This window comes from Etheostoma spectabile, chromosome 2, assembly GCF_008692095.1.
Source record: "Etheostoma spectabile isolate EspeVRDwgs_2016 chromosome 2, UIUC_Espe_1.0, whole genome shotgun sequence".
NCBI lineage: Eukaryota > Metazoa > Chordata > Actinopteri > Perciformes > Percidae > Etheostoma > Etheostoma spectabile.
The window spans coordinates 2,232,376-2,255,288 of NC_045734.1; the positions used below are offsets into that span (position 1 = coordinate 2,232,376).

General features: G+C 44.8%; 1 protein-coding gene across 1 annotated transcript; it reads right to left on the minus strand.

Annotated features, from left to right (window-relative positions):
* Positions 1–1,045: 1,045 nt before the first annotated feature.
* On the minus strand, positions 1,046–21,188 carry tmem132a (transmembrane protein 132A). The gene is made up of 14 exons (XM_032535170.1): positions 21,096–21,188; positions 17,848–17,861; positions 17,232–17,469; positions 16,537–16,749; positions 16,224–16,429; positions 14,087–14,227; positions 13,711–13,968; positions 13,450–13,596; positions 11,625–11,790; positions 10,350–10,552; positions 9,301–9,596; positions 5,103–5,169; positions 2,097–2,271; positions 1,046–1,261 (listed from the first exon to the last, which is right to left on the minus strand). The coding sequence occupies exons 1-14, from the start codon at positions 21,186–21,188 to the stop codon at positions 1,046–1,048; spliced, it is 2,433 nt and encodes an 810-aa protein (XP_032391061.1).
* Between the last annotated feature and the right edge of the window lie 1,725 nt (positions 21,189–22,913).

Here is a 22,913-nt window from a genome sequence, read left to right on the forward strand (position 1 = left end):
GGCCATGATGAACTTTGGAATGACGTCAGGCTTAATGTCTCTCCTGCTTTTGACCTGGTTCCACAGGGTTTCACTCAGGGGGGAGTACGTTTCAGCCCGAATCCAGGACAGCTCACCAGCCCTCGGAGGATAGTGGGACCACCAGGAGGGGTAGGATCCAACACCGAGCACATTCGCCCTTGACCCGCCTTGACCCCCTCTCAGCTCTTCGGGTTCTGAAGAGCGGTCGGCAACCTGGGACTGTTGCACTCATCCATAAAGCTTGGAGTTTCCCAGCCTTTTCAAGGCCCCCCCCTTGACCATCTGGTCCACCGTCACAGGTGCCCCGCAGCCCACCCCAACCGGGGTTCAGCACTAAGTATGCGCCGCACCATCTCGTCTTCTGGCTGTCTGGACCCATTCAGGCAGAGCGCTCGATGTCATCGCAAAGTCCCGAAGGCCTGGTTAGGCGACTTTTCACATGGGATCGAACTGCCCTCAATCTCCGACTGGTGTCGTGGGCAGAAAGCCTCAAGAAATGCGCTTTTGAAGCTCACCCAATTAGATATATCGTTGCGGGATTTCTAACCACCAACTCCGTGAGCTCTTTAAGCACAGTGTTGAGGTGTGCCTAATAGTTCAGTCACTCGTGGGGCCCCAGAGTGAGAAGTTGTCACACTGCTTCGATAAAATCCGTGACGTCAGCCGAATCCTCGACTCACCAAACTGGGGAAACTCCATCCTAATAGGAGGTTTGGCTGTGGCCGCAGCAGAGGCTGGAAGGGAAAAACCCTTGCCGGGTCGTGACTGTAGCGCTGCAGGTGTGGAGAAACTGGTGGCCCCCAGGAGGAACGGTTTTTTTCCGAGTCTTTCCAGGTTTTCACCCCACTGCTTATCTCTGCGTTTAAGCAGGCCACCACCACTGATCAAAACTCGCAGCTTAGTGTCGATATATTCCTTTGGCCCCTTTCATCCCCTGTCTCAATGGCCACTCTGAGGGGCCCCCCCTCCCGATGAAGGGGTGCTTCGATGGTGTCTTTGACCCGATTCTCCAGGGCCCCCATCCTCAACTGCCCGTTCTTGGAACCCGCGCCGCTCTCAAAACCACCTCAGCTTCTTCCTCCCCCTCCTCATCTCCTGACGCCGTGTTTTTTCCCGGCAGGTGGTCTAGGTACAGGGAGTCCAAATAGAGGGTTTTGTCACTGATGCTGTTGATTATGCCTGGTCGTGAAGTGTCGGGTGGGGTGGCCTCAGTAGGCAGGCGGGGTTTTGTTTTCCCCGTCTATGAGAGAGAAGCCCCACCTTGAAGTCATCACTTTCTGCGCGGTCCCCTGTTGGTGCGTGGCATCCCTCCTTGATAAACAGCCCAAAAAACCAAAGGAGCGAATGTAAGTAAGTAAGGAATGTACTGCTGAACGTCTTTTGGGGCAAATGTGTGTTGATACTGTGTAACCCTAGCAGGCAACTTGCACCCCCCCTAATCCACAGCAAAAATCCCCAAACTTTCTTCTTTTTTCTTTTTTTGTTTATTAGGAGAAAAAACCCCGGCTGCGTTTTAAAACTAACCTACAGCAAGGCACAAAGTAAACATAACCCACAATATCACAATTAATCCCCCACCCCCATATGGCACCGACTGTAACAATTCCCAAACCCCCCTCGGCAAAGGAAAGGTACAACGCTTAAAAATTTAAAGGAAGGGCGGATCCTGATATCAATCGGTATAAACCCTTTTCCTCCCTATTTTTAAAAACACAACACCTGAATAGACCCCCCCCCCAACACTACCAACCCCCTAAATGCCTTTAGGTCGGCTCAATAACCATGCTATTAAAAATAAAAAGTAGACATAGATTGTAAATTTAATGCGTGTATTAATGACACAACTTATTTCACATCGGAACACCCCTCCGTACAACACGTCAAGCACTTAAAAGTGACCCACACATTTAAACACCTTTCCCCAACACCCCAACAAAACCCAAACAACCCAAAGTCATTCAATAAACTTAAATAGTCCGGATCCAGAGTAGCAAAAAACAAACAAAACAAACAAAACATGGCCGGAGAAGCGTGGCCAGAAGCCGCGGTAATAACTGTCCGCACGGACAACTCACGCAACCTGCCACGGTCCGCTCAGCACCAGGGCGCCGCCGAGCACCAAGGAGTACTCCCAGTTTGTAATCCCCGAAAAGTATTGATCGAGGGCCGGGGGCTCCTGGAAAACTGCCCCGCTGCAACTCTGAGCCCGACCGCTTCTCCCCGTCCTTCTCTCGCCCAATCGTCAGCCTCCTTTTTCACGTCCACAACCCGTGTCATTAAAAGAGGTATGCAAATTAGAAACAATTTCAAAATAAAAGGAGTTAATACACCAACGTCAGACCATACACGTGATACCAATCCCGGCCACTGATACTAGGCTACAACTTATCAAAAATGGGAATAACAACAATACACTACTGCATGTTCCCAATATATATAGCCTCTATTAAAAATGGACATGGGAACCATTACACCGTCAGTGTCTCCCCCAAGCGAGAACAGAAGTGGAGCAGATCCCACACAGCCCCCACCTCGCGCACGCTCTCTCTCTTACAAGCAAACCACGGCCTCTCCCCACTCCATCTGACATTTAAAAGCAGCATCAGGTACGGGCATCCAATGCTACAAACCCGCGGAACAAGCTGAAAAGAAAAAAAAAACTTTGACGTGGGAACATTGGGTGGAGAGGGGGGGGGCAAAAGCAAAGGCGAAGCGAGAGGAAAGGCGAGGGCGAGGTGGAGGGCAAAGGCCAGCAGTGGACCGAGACACATGTTCTCAATGTGGAGGAAGAGGTCACTGGGCAGACGAATGCCCCTCCCAAAACAAGAAGGGAACGACAACCGAGGGGTCCCCCAGCGGGTTTCAACCTACAGCCAGCAACGGGCGGACAAAGGGGAGGGGAACGGGAAGTGGGGGAAGGTTAGCCAGTCTGACCGGATAAGGGAAGTGAAAATGAAAAAAACACCACTAACAAATTGCTTCAATAAAAATTAAATGCTTCACACTACAGCCATAAAATCCACTTTTCCCAACCCCGATAGGGAAAAATTCTAGACCCCAATTTTTCACCGGGGAAAAAAAAATTTAGAAGGGTTTCTATAGCAATTTTTTATCTAGGGTGTATGAGGGTCTACGATCTTAAAGGGTGGGAGGGATGTAGGTTTTGGTTATTTGGGTTTTAAAATTTGAAAATTAGTTAAAAAATCTTTATTTTAAAAAATCAAAAGTTCCTGTAAGTGTTCTTAAAGGGGTGCAAGGGACTTTTTTTCCAAAAATTTTTACCCCGGGATGTGTGAAATGGGGATCAGAGATTCAGGCAGGGAGGGGAAAAAGGTTTTTTGCTTCCCCTGGGCCGGAAATTTTTTTAAGGGTCTAATGTTCGGAAGAGGGTATTTCAAATTTACGGTCTCAAGGTTTGAGATTAGAAGTCCCCCCGTCTGATTTTTTCACATAAACCAAACACACACCCACCTTTTGCTGATTTTTTAGGGGATATTCTCTCGGGCAGGTTTGCAGGCCTGCGCATAGGCCAAGATTGTTTAAACCCCTTTTTGGACTTCATGTCAAACTAAATACATTCATTTATTTTGTCTCATCAGAAACGGGAGTTTTTTGAAGTTTTTTTTTCAAGGAAGATAAGATAGTTGGTGTGTACAATTGTTTGAATATGATTTTGCAGTAGAAGAACCCTGATAAGAAAGAATTTTTTTCAGAATCCACCCCCATAACCCTTATCTTCTTTTGTCTAACCCGCAAGATCATTTGGAGAAACTGGGGACCTTTGGCCTGACGTGCCCACTGACTGAGGACGAAACCGTGGGGGGGGGACGTTCACCCTCCCTTCCAGGGGGGTTTAGGGAAAGCTCCTGTCAACAGGACCACCGGCGCAGGTTTCCCAGCGGAAGAAGCGAAACAAAACCCCAAACCACTTTTTTGTTAAGCTGGAATATTTCCCCCCCACAAAATCTCCCCTGCGCCCCAATGCAGACGCACCGTGGGAACCAAAAAGTGTAAAAATTTTAACATGCACCTATGTCACAAACCCCGCACAGACTTCAGGCCCAAAAATTTTCAAGCCTCGAAACAAAAGGGGGAAACCGACCGGTCCAAAATCCTATTAAAACAGGGGTTATTTTCCTGTCGCCCGCCCCATTTTTTCCGTCAAAAAAATTCGTGATAAGGGGAAACCGCTCAAATGGCGTTTTGTTAGGACCCAAAAGCGAAATCAGCGGTCCACGCCGGGCACCCAAAGTACCACCCGACACTAGGCTTTTCAAGGAATTCCAGGGGGACAAATTTTTTCGTTGTTTGTTTGCTCTCGTTTTTTTTTTTAGTTTCCAGTGGACCCAAAAACAGCCCTTTGGTTTGCATTCCGTTGGATGGTAAAGGTAATTTTCAAAGTTTTTGGGCCAGGTTTGTGACAGTCCAACGGTCTAAAAAGCCCCGAGAGAGAAGCCTTGAGAGATTAAAATATTAACTGTTACTTTTTTGGTCACCTGGCAAAAGGGGGGCACAAAAACAAAAAAAATGCAAGAAACTTCCCAAATGAAAGGGTGATGGCTTTTAGTGGTGCACCTTTGTTTGTGGCCTAACCCGAGAGTCGGGCCCGCTTTCCTAAAATTTGGGAGCTAAGGGCCAGGGGGGGGGCCTGTCTCAAGGGAGGAATGGTGTGCAGAAGGGGGTTTTCCCCCTTTTAAGGTTCAAATCTTACTTAAATTTTTTTTTAAATAATAATCCAAGGGAAAGTGGGAAACCATGGGTAATTAGCTGGGCAGGGGGCCTGGCCAAAAGGGGGGAGGGGTATTTTTTAACGAAAAATGGTCTTCCAAACCATTTCATAAAGGGTAAAATTTGTAAAGGGGCATTTTTAGATTCAGATGAAATTTGTTGACTCACACCGTCAGAGGGGAGAAAGTGGTTTTCAAAAAAGCCCCAAAGTTAAGAACAAACTACTACTAGGAATGAGGGGGCAGAACGCCCCCAATAATTGTTTTAGATCCTTTTTTGGGAGACCACCCTGTATGAGGGTTAAACTTCTAGAGCTTTTTTGGGGGTAGCGAGATGGTTTTGAGTGGGGGTACCTGTCTTTGTCTTCTGACAAAGAACCGGTTTTGCTGCCCGCCCCACCCAGCGGGGGACCCCCTCCAGCTGCAAAACCCGGAGATTTTGGGTGTAAGAAATTAGGAGGAAAAACGGCAGTCCAAACCCTGAAGGTCCCTCCCAGGTTTTCTGGTCCCCCACAGCGTAAAAGGGTTTCTGAAGGGGCGACGGGGCCCCCCACACACTGCAAGAGGCCCTACAGAGGGCAAAACCAGCCCCCCCAGAAAACCCAAAAACCGTGACCATTGAGGCTTTTGTAAAAAACGTTGCAACACGCAACACCAGAAAAAAGGCATGGGAAAAATGACTCCGACGGGGGGGTGCTAGGGACAAACCCTGACACCAGAAAGGGCCCAAACCCGCACACAGCCCTTTTCTGCATCCCCCCCCCCACCCACACGCACTTCCTGAAGGGCACAGCACCGCGTCGGGAAAAACAAAGGAAGAGAAAGAAGGTTATGCAAAAAAGTATTCTTTTTTTCTGTTTAGTCCTGGGGTGGGGGGCATTTTTTTTAAACCCGATATGATAGACACTCTGACCATAAAAGATGGGCCAGCAAAAAAAAAGTATAAAACCCCCCCGAAAATCTTTTTAACTATTTGGGCCAAAAGGCGTCCGCTTCCCCCAAGGGGGGGGGTTTGAGAAGGAATTTTTTTTTTCAAAGAAAAGTTTTCCCTTCTCCCTTTTTAGGGAGATACAACCTCCTTGGGGGGCTGTGGCTCATGGTAGACGGGTTTTTCCTGCCCAATGGAAGGGTTTGGGTTAGATCCCCCCCCTGCATCATTTTCAAATTCCTTTCAAACCGACCCCCGGGGCCCGGGGCTGCCCCTCGGGCGGAGTGTAAAGTTGTAATGTTTTTTTCTGATGAGCAGGGGGGGCACCTTTACAGGCCCCCCCCCAAAAGGGGTTTAAGTTTGTGAATGGGGAATGTTTCCTTAATGTAAAAACCTTGACTTTGTTAAGCTGGAAACCATATAATCAAACTTTTCATTTACCTTTACTGGGATGGTTTTGAAAAAACCTTTTTGGAGAGTAAATTTTGACTTTTTGTTAAATGTACAAAAAAAATGCAGAGAAAATTTTTTTATAAACTTTTATTTCATTTTTCTTGTATGTGTCTAAAATATTATAAATTTTTTGCTTTTTATTTATATTATATCGCTGGGGAAAATTTTACTGCTTTTTATTTTATTCTTTCTTTTAATGCCTTTAACAAACTTTTTTTCTTTGCTCTCCCTCTTTTCTTTTTTGTGCTGTTCTTAAAGAGGTCTAATTCACTTTTTTACACAGAGGAGCAAAAGTCTAATTCAAGGGCTTTAAAAAACAAATGTTCTCTTAGGGAGGGAAAACCAGATAAAAATGTATCAACCAAAGTGAAAAAGAAACGAGTGCAGAGAAAAACGCTGAAGTTCCCCCAAGCCCCCGCTGGGGGATGGTGCCCTTTTTTTTGTTTCTTCCCTTTTGCAAGTCAAATTTAAAAACACTTTGCCGTCTGCTCCTTTTCTGCTTTAACCGGTTTTTTTAGTAAAAAATGTTTTTAACCTGACAAATGGATTTTTAAAAGAGAAGTAAACCGAAATGCTTTTTATAGTGCACCTGGTTGTGATACAGTTTTTTTTTTGGGCTCCCAAAAAAAAATAAAATTGTGTTAGGCTAGTTAGTTTGTAGTCCAGGGCTCAGGGGCTATTTTGTGTCTGTTAGCTCACGGGGCTTGGGCTAGTTTGTGTTTTTATTACAGGGCCTGGGGTGTAGTTAGTGTTTCCCTCACAGGGTCTGGGGTGCGTTTGTCGTTAGTAAAGGGGCTCTAGGGGTGTTTGGTCTGTTAGCTCCAGGGTCTAGGTGCTAGTAGTGTCTTTTAGCCCGGGGGCTCTAGGGTCTTTGGGGTTCGTTAGCTCACAGGGTCTGGGGTGCGTTTGTGTGTTAGCTCACAGGGTTTAGGGTGCTATTTTGTGTTTTTGTGAGTAATCGCTTATCCACCCAAAAATTAATATGAAGACATAAGGAGCATGAAAAAAAAAGGGGACGTTGAAGTTGTGGGGTTCCCCGGACTAAAGGAAAAATTTGGTTGCACCTAAAAAAAAGAAATTAGGAAAACAAAAAAATAAGAGAATATAGCCCAATACAAAATGGGGAAAAGCAGTTAAATTCTTTTCCCCCGGCCCTGTTTTGGGGTCGAAAAAGGGGTTGGCTGATACACCGCCCTAACTGCCCCACCCCCGGGGGCTTGATCCGTTTTTTTGTTTCAGGGGTACGCCTAGTTCAACCCCTGGTTAAAACAGAGCATGTCTTTATGCCACCCCTTCAAAAAAGAACCAATTTGTATTATAATTAACAAAGTTTCTTTGAGATTAAGAAATTATTTAAAATGAAATATAAAACAAAATCCCCACTAAGTGCAACAAAATCCCCTAGCCCGGGGAAAAAGGAGATGGGTCCCATGTGGGTACGGAACCCCGTTTGGACAGAAGTCTAGTACTGCTGGATTCCCCTGCGAGATCTGAGGACCAGAAACCCTTTTCCCTCGGGTCCACGGAGTTAGAACGCCCCAAACAGAGCGAGGAAGGGACGGACATCTGGCCCAAAAAGGGAAACCCCGTGGACCCTGAACATCCCCGAAGGGGACCGTTTTGATATAAAGTTCTGGAAAGGGGGAAAATGGTACAAACCCGGATAATCTTCCCTGGGTACCCTGGCCGTGCAAGTGTATCAGAAAAACATCTTACTTCTTTTCATCCCTTTATTGTCCGTGCTTGGCTCTTTGTTTTTCTAACTTGTTTCTTTCTATCTATTTCCTGTCTTCTCCTTTTTTCCCCTCCCCTTTCTTCCTCCCCCCTATTGTTTTTTGTTTCCCTCCATGATTGTCCCCTCTGTCCGCGGGCACAGGGGGACAGTAGCTAGGAAAGGACACCCCGAAAAAAGGAGAGAGAGGCAGCGGCCACCCCCCACTCCACAGCCCCCTTCCCGCCCAGCCCTCCCCCCCCTCCCTTCCTCCTCCGGGTTGGGGGAAAGTATCCGGGCCCCCCCCCTGCCGGCTCAGCACACCCTTTTTCCAGATTTTTCCGGGGACCCCCCTTTTCGTTGACCGCCCTTCCCCCGCCAATTGTGCCCCTGTTTAAACTGTCCCCCACCCTCTTTAAAAGTTTGGACGTATAGACTTGGTGTCGCTCCACCCATGTTGAATGTCCAGCCAAATCACCCCCGTGGCTGCAGGAACCCTGGTCTACGGGACTCTTATCCAACCAATCCCCTGCCCAACCTCCTGGTCCCCCCCCCCCCCCCCGGGCCCAAACCCAATCCGCGCCTTATGAGGAGTTGGATGGGTGGTGGCGGGCAGGTAGAAACCGATTTCTGAAGCATAAAGGCCCCCTCCGGGCCCCGGGGCAACAATGCGCGGCGGGAACCGGTGTACCAAACCACAGTTCAGAAAATGAGGAGGACGCGGGAAAGAAGGGAAGGCCCTTTTGGGGAGGAGAGGGGGGGGCCCCCGGTGTCGCCTAAACGGAGCCAGCGTGAGGAAGCCCCTGCGGAGAAAACCATACGGTGCAAAGAACGTTACATTTATGTTTATGATTTATGAAATTTAAATGTATTAGTCGGGGTTATTTTTCTTGCCCCTCTCTCTTTTCCTTCTTTTCGGTTTCTGTCCCAATTTGTTAAAAAACAAAATTCTAAAAGTTTTTTTTAATTAAATGTCGAAAAGTCAATAATATCCCGCATAATATAGCATTTTTAAATAAGGGTTTTTTTAAAAAAAAAATTAAAAAAAATTGAAGTTAAGCTAAATAGGGGCCCCCTTTGGAGGAAATAACTGCCTTTCCCCAACAGATTTTTAACATTAAAACTGATGGCCCCCTTAACATGCAACTTCCCTTTCATAAAATAAACAAAATATGTACAGAGAGGGGTCCCTGCTCCACCTATCGGCGTAACCCCCCCCCCAACAAGCTTTTTTTTAAGACCTGCTCGTTTCTTTAAAATGTGTTCCCTCTCACCCGGGCGGTTGTATAGAGTGTTGTGGCGTCATGTTGCTGTGACAGGACGGGGTGGGCGGGGTAGCCTGACGGGCATGCCAAGGCCCCGACCACCGCACGGCAGGTCCCCCGGGGAAAGGGGGAAGTCACAGTGATGTCCATCCCCGCACGCCATCCACTGCTAGAGATGACCTGAGACACAGGTACAATGAGGTGATGATGAGAGGATGATATGATAAGGATGATGCTCAGGAATGAAAGGGCCCCCTGAACCCCTATCAAAATAAAGGGACGTCTTTCCCGGTTGTGAACCAATCAGGTAGTTTTGGGGGCCAAGGGAAGCCACCCGAGGGTCCTCTACTCTCAGCCATTGGCCAACCAGCTCTGTCACATCCACGAACCAATCAGACGAGCCCAGCAGGTGTGTGGTTCTGCTGTGAGAGTCCTGAGCTGTGAACTGAGTCAGAACCTGGATCGAGGAGCGTTGGTACACTGGCACACACCTATGGAGACAGTACACACATGAGAAACTACAGGCCTCAGCATATCTATCGGAATGTCTAATATATCTAAATGTTATAATATGGTTAAGGTTAAACCAGACCAAAATGTCTAATAATGAGATTAAGACGCCCTGCAGGCAGCTTGGTTAGCTCCGCCCACCTCTGAATGCTCAGATTTCATTGGCTCTCAGTGGGGTCTTTGAATTTCCTGGATTTGTCTACGTCAAACGGACCTACGTTGTCTTGCTGCTGCACGCTCCGAGTCGGGTCCATTCAGAGGTCGTCCAGAAGACGACCAATCACAATTCAGAATTACAGGGCACCTTCCAGAGCCCTCTCTGACCAATAATGACACTAAACAAACCTTACACTTGGTCTAATATAAGTTTGTCTGTACATTACTGTATATAGACTACTTGTGGATATCTAGTCTAAATGTAAATACTTTGGTCTCTGAATGAAAAATCATTGTTGTAATAAGAAGAAGATTCTCACCACAGGACCACAACAAAATTTTGGAAAAAGTTCTTCTTTTATATCCAATTTAGATTTTTCTCTGGTGAAAAGCTACAAAAACTAGTAATATGTTTCTCTTTTTTTGGCCACAGAGTGCTTGACATTGACTGCTAGGGTTTTACACTGCGGTGGGTCTCTTCATATAGAGAAACACACACACACACACACACACACACTCACATAAATGTATATATATAAAGAGGCTAAATAAAGCCCAGTATAGATTCAGTCTCCCACCCTTTCTCAGTGAAATGGTTCCAGCCGGCGATGGCGTTGAGAACGGGGTCCGCCACGGACACTCGCAGGGGCACGGACGGAGCCCACACCTCCAAACACACAGAGCCACTGAGCGCGCCCAGTAGAAACTCCACCACTGCACAGGTGTTACCCAACCCGGACTCGCTGCCGTCCACAAAGAGGGTGGAGCAATCGCTGGACACCTGCGGTTACCATGGAGACAGACAGAATGCAAGTGGCGACACGGCATCATTGCACTGGCGAGTTGTCACATTTCCTTGGAGACAGGTCTTTCTCTGATGTTAAATAAATAATATATATAAAAGTATTCCACGTTTAATGTGATACTTGGTTGTTTATCAAATGTTCATATACTTCGTCTTCTTCCTTTTAGTCAACTTAGTTACATATCTAACTTGACAAATTTGCCATTTTCTTCGCTTGATCTCTCAGTATCATACAACGGTCAATTCATCATCAATCCTGGGGGATTGGGACATTTGTCACAGTTCTATTTTTGCAGGTCATATTTTCATGATTTGGAAAATACCCTTGTTCCCCCCGTCAAATTCAAATCCCCTTTTGTTCGGTTTTTCACTAAAAACCCACTGGCTTTAAAAATTCTCCACTGAGAAGTGAGAATGATCTATAAAGAGGTTTTATTACTACTGCCCTCTTAACATAAGTTTTCCCAGAAATATTCCCAAAAAAAAACAGTTTCTCTCGGATCTCCCCTTTTAACATACCACAATTCATTACTCCCCCCCCAAACTCAACTGACTTTTGTTTGACTTGACTGTGTTGCCCTTGACGGTCCTCTTTGGGTAAGTCTGTACTGCAGAGGTACATCTGCCCCTTTCCACCCGGTCTATGGCCCACAATGCCCAAAGTGCACCCGGGTTGGGTCGGATGGCCGTTTGTGATTGGTTCTCTGGGAGAAAAAAGCTCAGATTAGGGGGGTCTTACTTCCACTTTGTGTTGGGTGTGTATGGTGGTGGGGGCTGGGGGTTAATGTATGAAAGTTAAAGGGAGGGTTTTTAATGATAGGATAATAAGGGGTTTTCCCTCACCATTGTCCCCCTGTTGCTTCTCGGGGGGGAATTGCAAACTTTTTTGGGTCCTTGTAAGTTAAGAGTGGGTGTGCCCCTACCTACTTAAGTTTTCTCGGAAAATCTTGTTTGAATTGATTCTAAAATAAATTAAATGGGAAGTGAAGGCTGAATGTTTTTAGTGTGTGAATTGATAAAAGGGTGAATTGAGGAGGACGGGATATACCTCATGAGGAATTGCTAACATGTCGATCACAATGAAAGCGCTAACTGCTGCCCCCTTTTTGGTGAAGGGGCAAAGTCCGGTACTCCAAAAACCTTTCAACCGTCGGGCACCCCGAGCCCCCTTGGGGCCGTCCACCGACAGACACCCACCTCGACGGGGGGTGGGACTGCAGGGTCCCAAAAAAGGTCTTGTTTATTCTTTGGCTTTCTAAATTTAAATGGCCGTGCTGTATACTCTACCCGCTCAAGACCACTCAATAAAGGTCGGGGTCTTGTCTTGAATCAACATTTCTACGGGGGCTTGTCTCCCCTCGGGAAAAGGGGTTTTCGGATTTTTTTAAAGAATGGGCAAAACCCCAAAGCGGGTTCCAAATTTCCCGGTACCGTCTATTTTTGTGTTAAAATCGATACGTTTGGGGGTAAAAATAAAAACTTGACTCTTTCAATTAAATGTGTTCGTGGGCTGGGCTGTTCGGGCTGGTCGATCGGGCTCGCCCGCGTGGGTTTAACCCCTCAAACTTTTTTTGTCTTGGGCTAGTTTCCCCTGGTGTTGGGCCCTTTCCTTTCAATGCCCTTTCAAAAGATACTCCCCCAAATTTATATAAAAACCAAAAATTTAAAAGCCTGTTTTCTCATTTCTATGGCAAATGTGCAACTCTGGTTTTTAAAGCCCCCCAGCCAAAATTGGTATCTTGAATTTGGGCCAAAAATTGATCCAAAAATAAAAGCTGTTAATATTGAAGGATTTGGTTTTGAACACAAGGGGAAATTTCTGTACTCAGTTTTTTTTTTTGATATTTTTTCTTTTTTTATTTTTTTTTGTGCCTACTTTTTTCTTTTGCGCCTTACATTTTTCACATGAACATTAGTACTATCTACTCCTTACATTTTTCTTTAATTGGCTAAAGTTAATTTAGTTTCAAATAATTTTTGTTTCCGTTATTATTTCCATCATTATCAATAATGAATGCTATCTATTTGGATGGGACTGTATGTTGCACCAAGACCACTCGATGGCTTCTGCTGCCATCTAGTGGTTGTAATTATAAAAGTACGGGGAACTACTTAATTAATATCTGTTAAGTAATTCATATTTTATCCTTTATTTTCTTTCCAGATGCCTCACACACATACATGTAGATTCCTTTAAATGATAAGGGGAAGATTAAAAAAGAGAAACTGGATCTGTGAATTCTCACAGAATCACAGCTGAATTCATATCTCGCTACTCAGTCAGAATCTTATTAACCTGGAGTCACAATAATCATATATGGGATGTTTTAGGCATGTTGGCAGATATCCATTTAAAATGTAGCCAACGGCATATAAAGAGCTTTTTTCTATGTCTACTGAAGTTTCACAGCGTGCACTCTAGTAACGTGAATGTTCCAGGTAGCTTTGCATAAAAAATGTCATTGTCAAATCATTTGCAAGGCTACTTTAACTTTTATACTTTAAGTAAATTCCCAAGCCTGTACTTTGTTACTTATAGTAAATAAGTTAAATCAGTATATCTACTTTTACCAGAGTATTTATGTTTCTGTACTGACTTAAGTACGAGAAGTGAGTACTTTTGCCATGATCCATGATGATCACATTACACAAAAACATCAAAGTGTCACATTGTCAATATTGTTAGAGACCCCCAAAAATTTCACAAATCACCTTTTCTAGGGATCCCATGTCTTGGTCCTTGGTTAGGTGGTCTTGACTACAACATTACTGGCCAATATATTTTCATCTGTATCATGAGATTAGTTTAAGACACTTGATCCTTTTGCGTCTGTCGACACACTGAACTGAGATGGAATAAGTTCCTGACCTACCTGTGTGTGTGTGTGCTGTGTTTGTGGCAGAGGATGGACACCACGTCATGGTTGGAGCCTTGGCTCCTCTCCAGGCTCACTGCCCACAGGTCAGAGGTCATAGTCCTCTGGGCCACCATTGACACCAAGCCCTTCTTCACCTTCAGCCTGGACACACACACACACACACACACACACACACACACACCACACCACAGACCGTCAGTGTGTTGGCAGCATGATAAGAAGATCAAACAGTTCCACTGATTGCTTTTTTTTTACCTTATGACAACAAACTCAGCACTGAAGTTGGCTCTCAGATTCACAGACACTCTGATTGGCTGTCCTAACAGGACCGGGCCCCTGTGATAGCTGATCAGGACATGGGGGTCCAAGCTGAGCTCTTCGTCCTCCTGCCCGTTCAAACAGGTTTCTTCTTCTTTGGTCCTGCTCTGCTCTCGGCCCCCCTCCTCCTTCAGTGTCAGTGGCCGGATATGGATGAGCTGCCTCTGGGACTGGGCCGCGCTGTCCTCAACACATCTGGATGGACCCCCAAGTTGTAGAAGATCGGAAGATGAGAGAATGGCAGATTAAGTAAATTCTCAGGCAGCAATGAAAAAAACTCGAAGTCTCTTAACACATTGCTACATTTACATACCCTGCTGGTGTCAGATGTGGGTCGGCCGCGCTGTCAGAAAAGGAGTAGTAAAGCTGTATTTGGTTTCTCATGGGAATCCGATGGTGTCTGAGGGCCCGTGGAACATCCCCCCGGGTGTCCCCATCCATACCTAGATGGCTTCTGAAGTCAGAAATGAATCAATCAACTACAACTCATAGAGGGAAAGGAGGATCCATGGAAAGTGCTTCAAACACATCTGTCCATTAGGCTTCACGCAACATTATTTTCATATCCATACCTGAAAACATCTTTATATTTCATTTCATTGACAAACTGTTACCCAAGAAAAACTTCCCACTGTAGAGTTGGCACTACTCTAAAGAGCTTAAAAAGCTTGTTACCCCCGGTCTAGGGGGTCGGAGTGTGACCTCATAAATGAAATTGTGAGCATGGAGATGGATGATAACAAAGTCATATGAAAAAGGGTTATCTCATGATTATTTAGCTAAAGCTTAAGGTGAATTGTTGGGTGACTACGCAGACAACTACAGGGATTTGTCCACTTTGCTGTTGCTAGGTAGCGTTGCATTTCCCTTGGTTCTCCTTCTCTGTGAACAACGTCAAATCAAGATGAGTGTTATCTTTTCCTGCTACCGCTTTTTCACCGTCTCCATCGCCAGTCATAAGCTAATCACTGTCACTCTCTCGCTCGCTCTACCACACACACACAGACACAGACACACACACACACACACACACACATGGGCTGAGTAATGGTCAAGTTAGAGTTATAGCCACAGCTATTTTGTCACCTGTTATTAATTTTAGTCTTAGTCTTGTGCCAATTGTCCTCGTTGGTTTTAGTCACATTTAGTCATTCGCATATCTGTTTTGTTAGTCAAGTTTGAGTCTTGTCCTTTTAGTCTCGTTTCAGCCATTACAAAACTCCATAATATCTCAGACATCTCAATATATGTTAAATGTCATAATTACCTGACAAAATACACTTGTTGAATGATTTTTGTTAAATGCAACTTTGTGAACCGTGTCTGGTTTTCTGATGTGTTTCTCCCTGATATTTTCTGTTTGGACTCCACAGTGCTTCCCGTCAGTCATAATCACACATTCTGACTTTTTGTCAATGTCGTTGTCCGTAAAATGCAACCAAATATCGAGCATCTGCCTTCCACCTAGCTGGCTGTTGAGTTCTGGCTCCATGTAGTTTTGTGTTGCAGCCACAGGTTGGCAGCATTCAGAATATTCAACAATAATGCATATTAATTTAGTCTTAGTCAGAGTTTTTTGGACATTGTTTCTGTCTCATTATCGTCTCGTCTTAGTCGTGAAAACAATTGTCATTTACGAAGGCATTTAGTCTCATCTTGAACAACGAAGTTAACACAAGCTCATATAACTCATCCCATAATAATCCCAGACCTAACTAAGTACAACGTTTGGAAGACTAGGAGCAAGAGTTGCAGCCAACATCGGGCCTCGGCCTCCTAATCAGCCAATCAGCAGCGAGTACGCCATCCATGCTAACGACTGTCAGAACAAAGGTTCTCAAGGAAAAGCAAGCTGTCACTCTCACATTATTTAGCTCACACAATCTAAATGCAATATACAAAATACCACTATGGGCGTAACAAGCTAACAGCTCTTTCCTTCTCTTCTGATTCTAGGCTGGCTTCCTAGTTTAATAAAGTCTAATATGTTTTCTCTGATATACTATACTCATTCATCATTGACCATCATTATAGACTATTGATTTGATCTATAAATGCTTTAAAGTTGTGAGTTTGGCTGCTTAACCATTAAAACGAAACCCTGGGGAATAAGGACTGGTGACCCCAGCAGAGGGGGACGTCACCAGGCCTACTAATAAAATACAGCGTCTTTATCTTAATCCCGGAAAGAAAGTAGTAGAGAGTCATCTGAACTGGGTTACAGTGATTACTGGCTGCTATGACGCTGCAATGACCGACAAGGAAGACTGGAGACACTAACCAATGAGAATGGACCTTTTCAGGAGGGGGTTAAAAGTCAGGCGCTAATGTAATACAGGTAAATTCAGGCAGGCAGAATAAAGCATGTAAAATGTAAAATGTTCTAGTAAAACCAAAAATACTACGATTTTTTTTTTGAAAATGAGAATATGTCTCCTTAAAGGTTTTACCTCAGTGAAGGAGAAGTGGAATGTTGCCGGTTGACATAGTTGCCTTGAAGATGTCCCATCCGCTGCCGTTCCCTCTTCTTCAACCGGTGGCGAGGGTGGATGTTAGTGGGCCGCTTCACCAACTCCTGACGTGATTGGTTGGTGGGTGGATCCTCAAACCAATCAGTGGGCAGAGTCAGAGTTACCAGGCACAGGCCTAGAGGAGGCTGGGAAACAAGACGGACAGATGAAAGGAAAGAAAGGGAAGTGGTTTAGTGAAGAAGTGAGAAGGACATAGAGAAAAGCCGAGGTAGAGGTAGAACCTGGTCCAGACCTGTGTGAGACAGGAGGCCTTGTGCTCCTCTGTCTGCCTGAAGGCATGCAGGGTGATGCAGGTCCCGTGGGTGCTTGTTTGGCCCCGCCTGTGGAACAGCGTCCTCACCCTGAACCTCGTCTTTTTGCCCTTATCCTTGTCTCTCTCCACATGCTCTGAGAGGAGGGAGGCCGACAGAAGAGACGAGAGAGGGAGGACAGGCTCTGATACCAGCTGTGGAAAAAGAAAGACGTACAGAATGTAGCTAGTTAGCTTTTAGCTTTTAGCTTTTAGCTCACGTTGGCATCTTCAGGAAACCCTCCTATTGTCCTGGACAAGGTCCTAAAATTTGGGTTTCTTTTAACCAAATTGCCCCAAAGTATCCTGGATGGTTCCATTAACATAACAGGCTGTGACTATCCTTTAACAGTACATTTCTCTGAACTGAGTTTAACCTTTAGTCAAAATAATTAATAATTTTGGTGTTTATTAACTCAAAAATTAGGTTTAATTTAACATGACTGAGATTTCTTAACCACGAAGTTACAAAATAATTGTAAAACTATTGTGGTAATAACTTGGAGGGAAGTTGGCTTAGAAGATGTAACACAAAATTATAATGTAATGACATGTAATGTTCCCTCCAACGATCATTTATGTTTTGTGCTCTATGAACGGGCTAAAGGGTTAACTCTGTCCTCTCCTCTTCCTCTTACCTGTGTTACCGAGTGCGGGCCAAAGGCAGCGTGAAGGTGGGGCCTGGTGGCCTGGCCGGGCCGGGGCACCATGAACAGGCTCTGGGAGAAGGAGAAGGGGCTGGAGTTGGAAAACAGAGGGCCCAGCTCCGCCTGGGACACTGGGAGGAAGTGCCAGGGGGGGGGACGGCTGACATGTTGACAGGCAGGGAGAGGGGGAGGGGGAGAGGGAGGGGAGGCTGCAGGAGGGATGGCTGGACTAAGGGAACAAAACAGAAAGGTTAGGAAGGTGATTGAGGCAGGTTGGAAAGTCAAGTCTCTGAATATCAACCAATCACGTTTCAGTATTCAATTTACACAGTCGGATGTGGAACATTAAAGATGTAGGAGACATCTTGTGTCCCCCAGTTTAAAGGGTAATATTTTTTTTATTTATTTTTTTAAACTTGGACCCTATTGTCCCATGCATGTGTGTCTAAGTGAAGACTGAAGATTTCATTTATATCGTACTACAGTTCACTGTAGTACCAAATTACGTGCAAAATTCACAGCTTAAAAGAATACAGCACAGAAATAATTAAAAACACTGCTCCAAAGTACAACAGACAAAGAAAAAAAGAGTATAGTACAGACTCACCTATTATGAAAAGCCTAAAGAGTAGCAAAATGCTAACTGGTCTTCTGCTCCAGCAGACCCGGGCCCAGCTGGCGCCTGCCATCCCCACGCACCTGATGCAACACAGGGTCACATGACACCCAGAACTCTGCATTACATATTCTCGTCCAGTGGCAATATGCAGTACCAGTGCAGGAAATGTTTAATTACTCAACCATATTGTCCTAGCCTTAGAGATCCTTAAGGACATGTACAGGGTTATGTTGCCATGGCAGCATTCTCTAATGTTAACCAGGTGCTTCTGGTTGTTATTATAGCTTAATCATACTAAATATGTTTGCCATGTGCAAATAATAAAGAAGTGTCTCATTGAAATGACATCCATCTCAGAGTCCATAGACACTCAAAGCGCTTCGGGGGGGGGGGGGGGGGGGGCACAATGGTCCATTCAGCACTGACTGCTGAATGGACGTTTAGTAGAGCTAGTCCATATTAACAACTTGCGTGTGTGTATACTGTATGTACTAATTCACAGCCACACACACACACACTAATTCATAAGATGCCTGATAGAATAGTAAGGTTTTGAGTTTGCTTGTGAATGTGGACAGTTATGACAGTCAATAAGAGAGGGTCCGACTGGGATCATTTTTGGCCAGAGACAAGCTTGTAAGCTTCCACACAGTTACTTTATTGTACAACATAGACCATAGCATGCCAGGTCTCCATAGCGATATATATTTACTAATCAGACATGAGCAGTCGAACATATAGCATAACCTGCACCAAGTCATAAATGATGTCTCTCTTGTTGTCCCGAGGAGAGTAGCAACACTGTTGCCCGCTAGTACATCACAATAATAAAGAAGGAGGCACCACCTTCTGGTTGTATGAGGAGTAGCAGATATATTTCGGTCTGTTACAAGTGGGAGGCACACGCAAACCTCTGTACTGCTTCTTCTTCGTTCCATTTTATGGCAGATTGCTGCAGTCGGCAGCGCAAAACCAGCTACAATGTAAGTCAATTTGGTCCACTAAACCTTTTGTTATTGCCGCTGACAGACTCAGATTAATGTCTGACGACATTATGGAAAGGATCCCGACACAGATAGACCTTTTTTTCCTTAAAAAAAAAAAGGAAATCACCATCACCAAACCCACCAGACTCCATGTAAATATTCAGTATTTTTATCATTGTAAAACACACTTCATACAAAGGGGACAGACACAAAATAAAACTATCAAAAGCCGTCTTGGTTCATCTTTCCACTGTTCTGACAATCAACACTCTGGTCTGGTTGAAATAAACTCCTAACTCACCCATTTACATGTGGAGATATGCTGCTCTGTACACGCTAAAAGTAGGGATTATTTACATGGAGTCTGGTGAGTTTGGTGATGGTGATTTCAGGGCTGTTTCATGTTAAACTAAAAGGATCTTAGGAGTCTATCTCTGTAGGGATCCTTTCCATAATAGTGTCAGACACTTAATAATAATCTGAAAAAAATAACCTTATAATTAATAACCTAAAATCTCACTCCCACACATACAGCTATAGGGTAAATGTGCAATTGTAGTTGGTGTGATGAAACACACACCACACACACACACACACACACACACACACACACACACACACACACCACACACACACCTATTCTTTTACGTACCTGTATCTGTCTATTTCAGCCCCCTCAGTTCTTGCTCAGAGCCACATTACTACTTCCAACAGGATTTTAAAAAATGATTTTACAACAAAAAACCAGAACTCTCTCACTCTTATTTTCTGATCTGCCGCTGACATAAACCCCTCTCTCTCACGCTCTCTCTCTCTCTCCCCTCCCTGTGCCAGACTTACACAATACAGATTTATTCATTTAAAACAGTAAATAATCCTCTCCCCCTCTTTCTGTGTCATGTCTTTACCCCTCCCCTTTTTACAATCTCAGTTTTTTATCAGAGGTTTTGCTTCTCCCTCTTTCCATCCTCATCGTCTGTGTGTGTGTGTGTGTGTGTGTGTGTGTGTGTGTGTGTGTGTGGTGTGTGTGTTTCATCACACCAACTACAATTGCACATTTACCCTAAAGCTGTATCTGGCATGTGCTGTAATTAGAAACAAATTGCCGCTCTAATCCTGAGATAATATATAGCGGGTGTGTGTCTGCATTAACATAATAATGTGACATTTTAAAGCTCGCAGTTAGAGCTAAGTGCTGGGCAGAGCAATGTAAACTAATCCCATATTTACACACTGTCAGCTGCACGTTAGTTTTTCATCTCACTGTTCGTCACGTGTCATGTTATGTGATGGCAGCGTTGACTGGATGTGACCATATTTTCATTGTTTCAGAAGTGGAGAGATGATGTAATTAAATGCATTTTATATAGCACTTTTCTAGTCTTAACAACTACTCAAAGCACCAGGAACCACCCACCATTTACTCACATTCAAACACTGTAGCCGAGGCTGCCGTACAAGGTGCCTCCTCAGATAAACATTCACACACATCTACTTGGGGCTCAGTGTCTTGCCAAAGGACACTTCAACATGGCAACCACTCTACCACTGAGCCACAGCCACCCAATGGCCACAATGTGAATAGTGAGTGATGTAAAGAACTAGTAAACATTGCTCAATATGGGAACACCAACAAATAACCAACACTGGACAAGTTGTAGCGCTTACAGACAACTGTTTTTTGAATCTCGCTGTTTGAGCGTCAATTTGCTTGTCGTGACCTTTGTTGGCCACTTCCTTCGCGAGATCCTGATAAATTAAAATTATTATCTAAAATAGCTGTTATATTTTGCTCGTAAATTAAATTCAGAAAGTCTTTCGTCTGAGAGGAAATGCTGGGCGGAAATTAACAAAAACTTCTTCTTCTTCGTGTTGTGGCGGGTTGCAACCAGGCACGGCGTTAACTAGGCCCCCCCACTTTTCAACAGGCCCACCCAAAAAATTAAAAATAAATAAATAATGTAATTTAATTTTAAAGAATTATGAAAAATTGGCAAATTGTCTTATAATTTGTGCTAAAATAATCTAAATCTTAAATAGTTTTTAACTTAATTTAAAAAAAAGTTGTTTGTCTATTTTGATGTTTCTGCACAAGTTCAGCAGACACTGGGACAGTGAGGTTCGGGATAGGATGGATCTTGTCGGTATAGCGGGTATGCTAGGCTAACGTCAGTCTGAAAGTGCAGTGTGATTTCCAGTAAAAGACAATGTTGCAGCAGTCAATGTTTAGGTACCTGAAATGAAACGAACAGTCTCGGAGTCATCACTCCAACCAGGAGATGATGGAGCGTTGAGATCCACATCTTCGTCTCTGCCACCTCGGGATGCTAGCGCGGTTAGCATGGACAGCGCAGCAAGAGCGGCCAGCGCGACCACCGCCGTTGCTAGTGCCTCTGCCTCGCGAGTGGAAGACAGCCCTGTGGATTTGTCTTCCGTGGATGAGCCCGCAACTCAACCAGTGCTGAACTATCCGGTCATAATGATAGGTGACAAGGCAAGGAGTTTCTCCACAAACTGGTTCACCAGATACAGTTTCCTTGAGTACAGCAGTAGGAAAGATGCAGTATTCTGTAAGATGTGCAGGCACCTTGGTGAGCGGGGCAGGGAGGAGAAGTTCAGCCAGACTGGATACCGGGACTGGAAGCACCTCAATCACGCTTGTTTAAAGCACCAAAATAGCAAATCGCACAAGTTTGCACTGGATAAATTTAATAATTACAGGCTGTCGATGTCTGAGCGTGGCTTTGTCATTCATCAACTCAACAACACAGATGGCAGACAGGGTGAAATCATAGACAGGAATTGGGAGCACATCAAAGTCATTCTGGATGTTCTCATTACTTGTGCCAAACAGGAAGTACCCCTGCGTGGCACCCGTGAGAATGATGAGGTCAAAAACGCAGGTAATTTCCTGGAACTTTATAGACTTGTCTGCAGGCATGACATAGCAATTCGAGAGCGACTAGATGCGATCTCCAGCAATGCAAAGATGCTCAGTCATGAAATTCAGAATGACCGGTTGGATGCTGCGTGCACTCTCCTGTTGCTACGGATCAAACGTGAACTACATGAGGGATCTTTCTATGCTATTTTAGCAGACGAGTGTAAGGATGTGTCTAAAAAGCAGCTGGTGGCTGTTTGCTTACGGTATGTGCACAAGGGGACTGTGCGACAACGCGCTGTTGGCCTCGTGGCCACAGACAACTTGACTGCTGATCCAATAGCACAGAAAATATTGGAAGTTGTCGCACCTTTTGAGCTAGATCCTAGCCTTTGTGTTGGTTTTGGGTTTGATGGTGCATCAGTAATGGCTGGGCATGAGGGGGGTGTCCAAGCCATCCTTAAGAGCAGAGCACCTTTCAAAACGCTGTCTATGTGCACTGTCACTCTCACAGATTAAACCTCGGGCAGTCAGCTGTGGCCCGGACATTGCTGGATGCCTCAACCTTTTTTGACACTCTCAACACCTTGCACACCTTCATGTGCGGCAGCGATCAGAGGTCATTGGAGTTGGAGCGAGGGTGTGACACCAGGTGGGATTCAAGATCGGCTGCAATGACAGAAGTTTGAGAAGTTTTCATTCTGTATGATGTAATTGTGGAGGTGCTCGCACAGTACGCGGAAGAGGGGGAAATGAGTCAATCCCTGTTCGCTTCTTCTAGGCCTAGTTTAGCGAGTTTAATTCTCTATTATGTTAGCACAGATAATATAACAGTGTATTAGTCATTTGTATTAGGTTAAACAGTGATTTGATAACATGTTTTAATTTAAGGCCCACCCACAATTGGTCTGGCCCATCCAAAACTAGAATCCGTGCGCTGTGCCTGGTTGCAACCATAAAATTACCTAAAACTTAATCGCAATTCACTATTTATTCAGCATTAAACGTCTATATCTGCGTTTATGGTTCAAAGTTCAATCAAATTTTACGGTTTCCATAAGGCATTTTTCATTTTGATATCACTTAATTCCTATTAAAACGTGTTGATGGAAACATATCTACTGACTCACTGAGATAACACACACTGTCACTCAGAACACACAGGAAACACTAGCATCAAACACCAA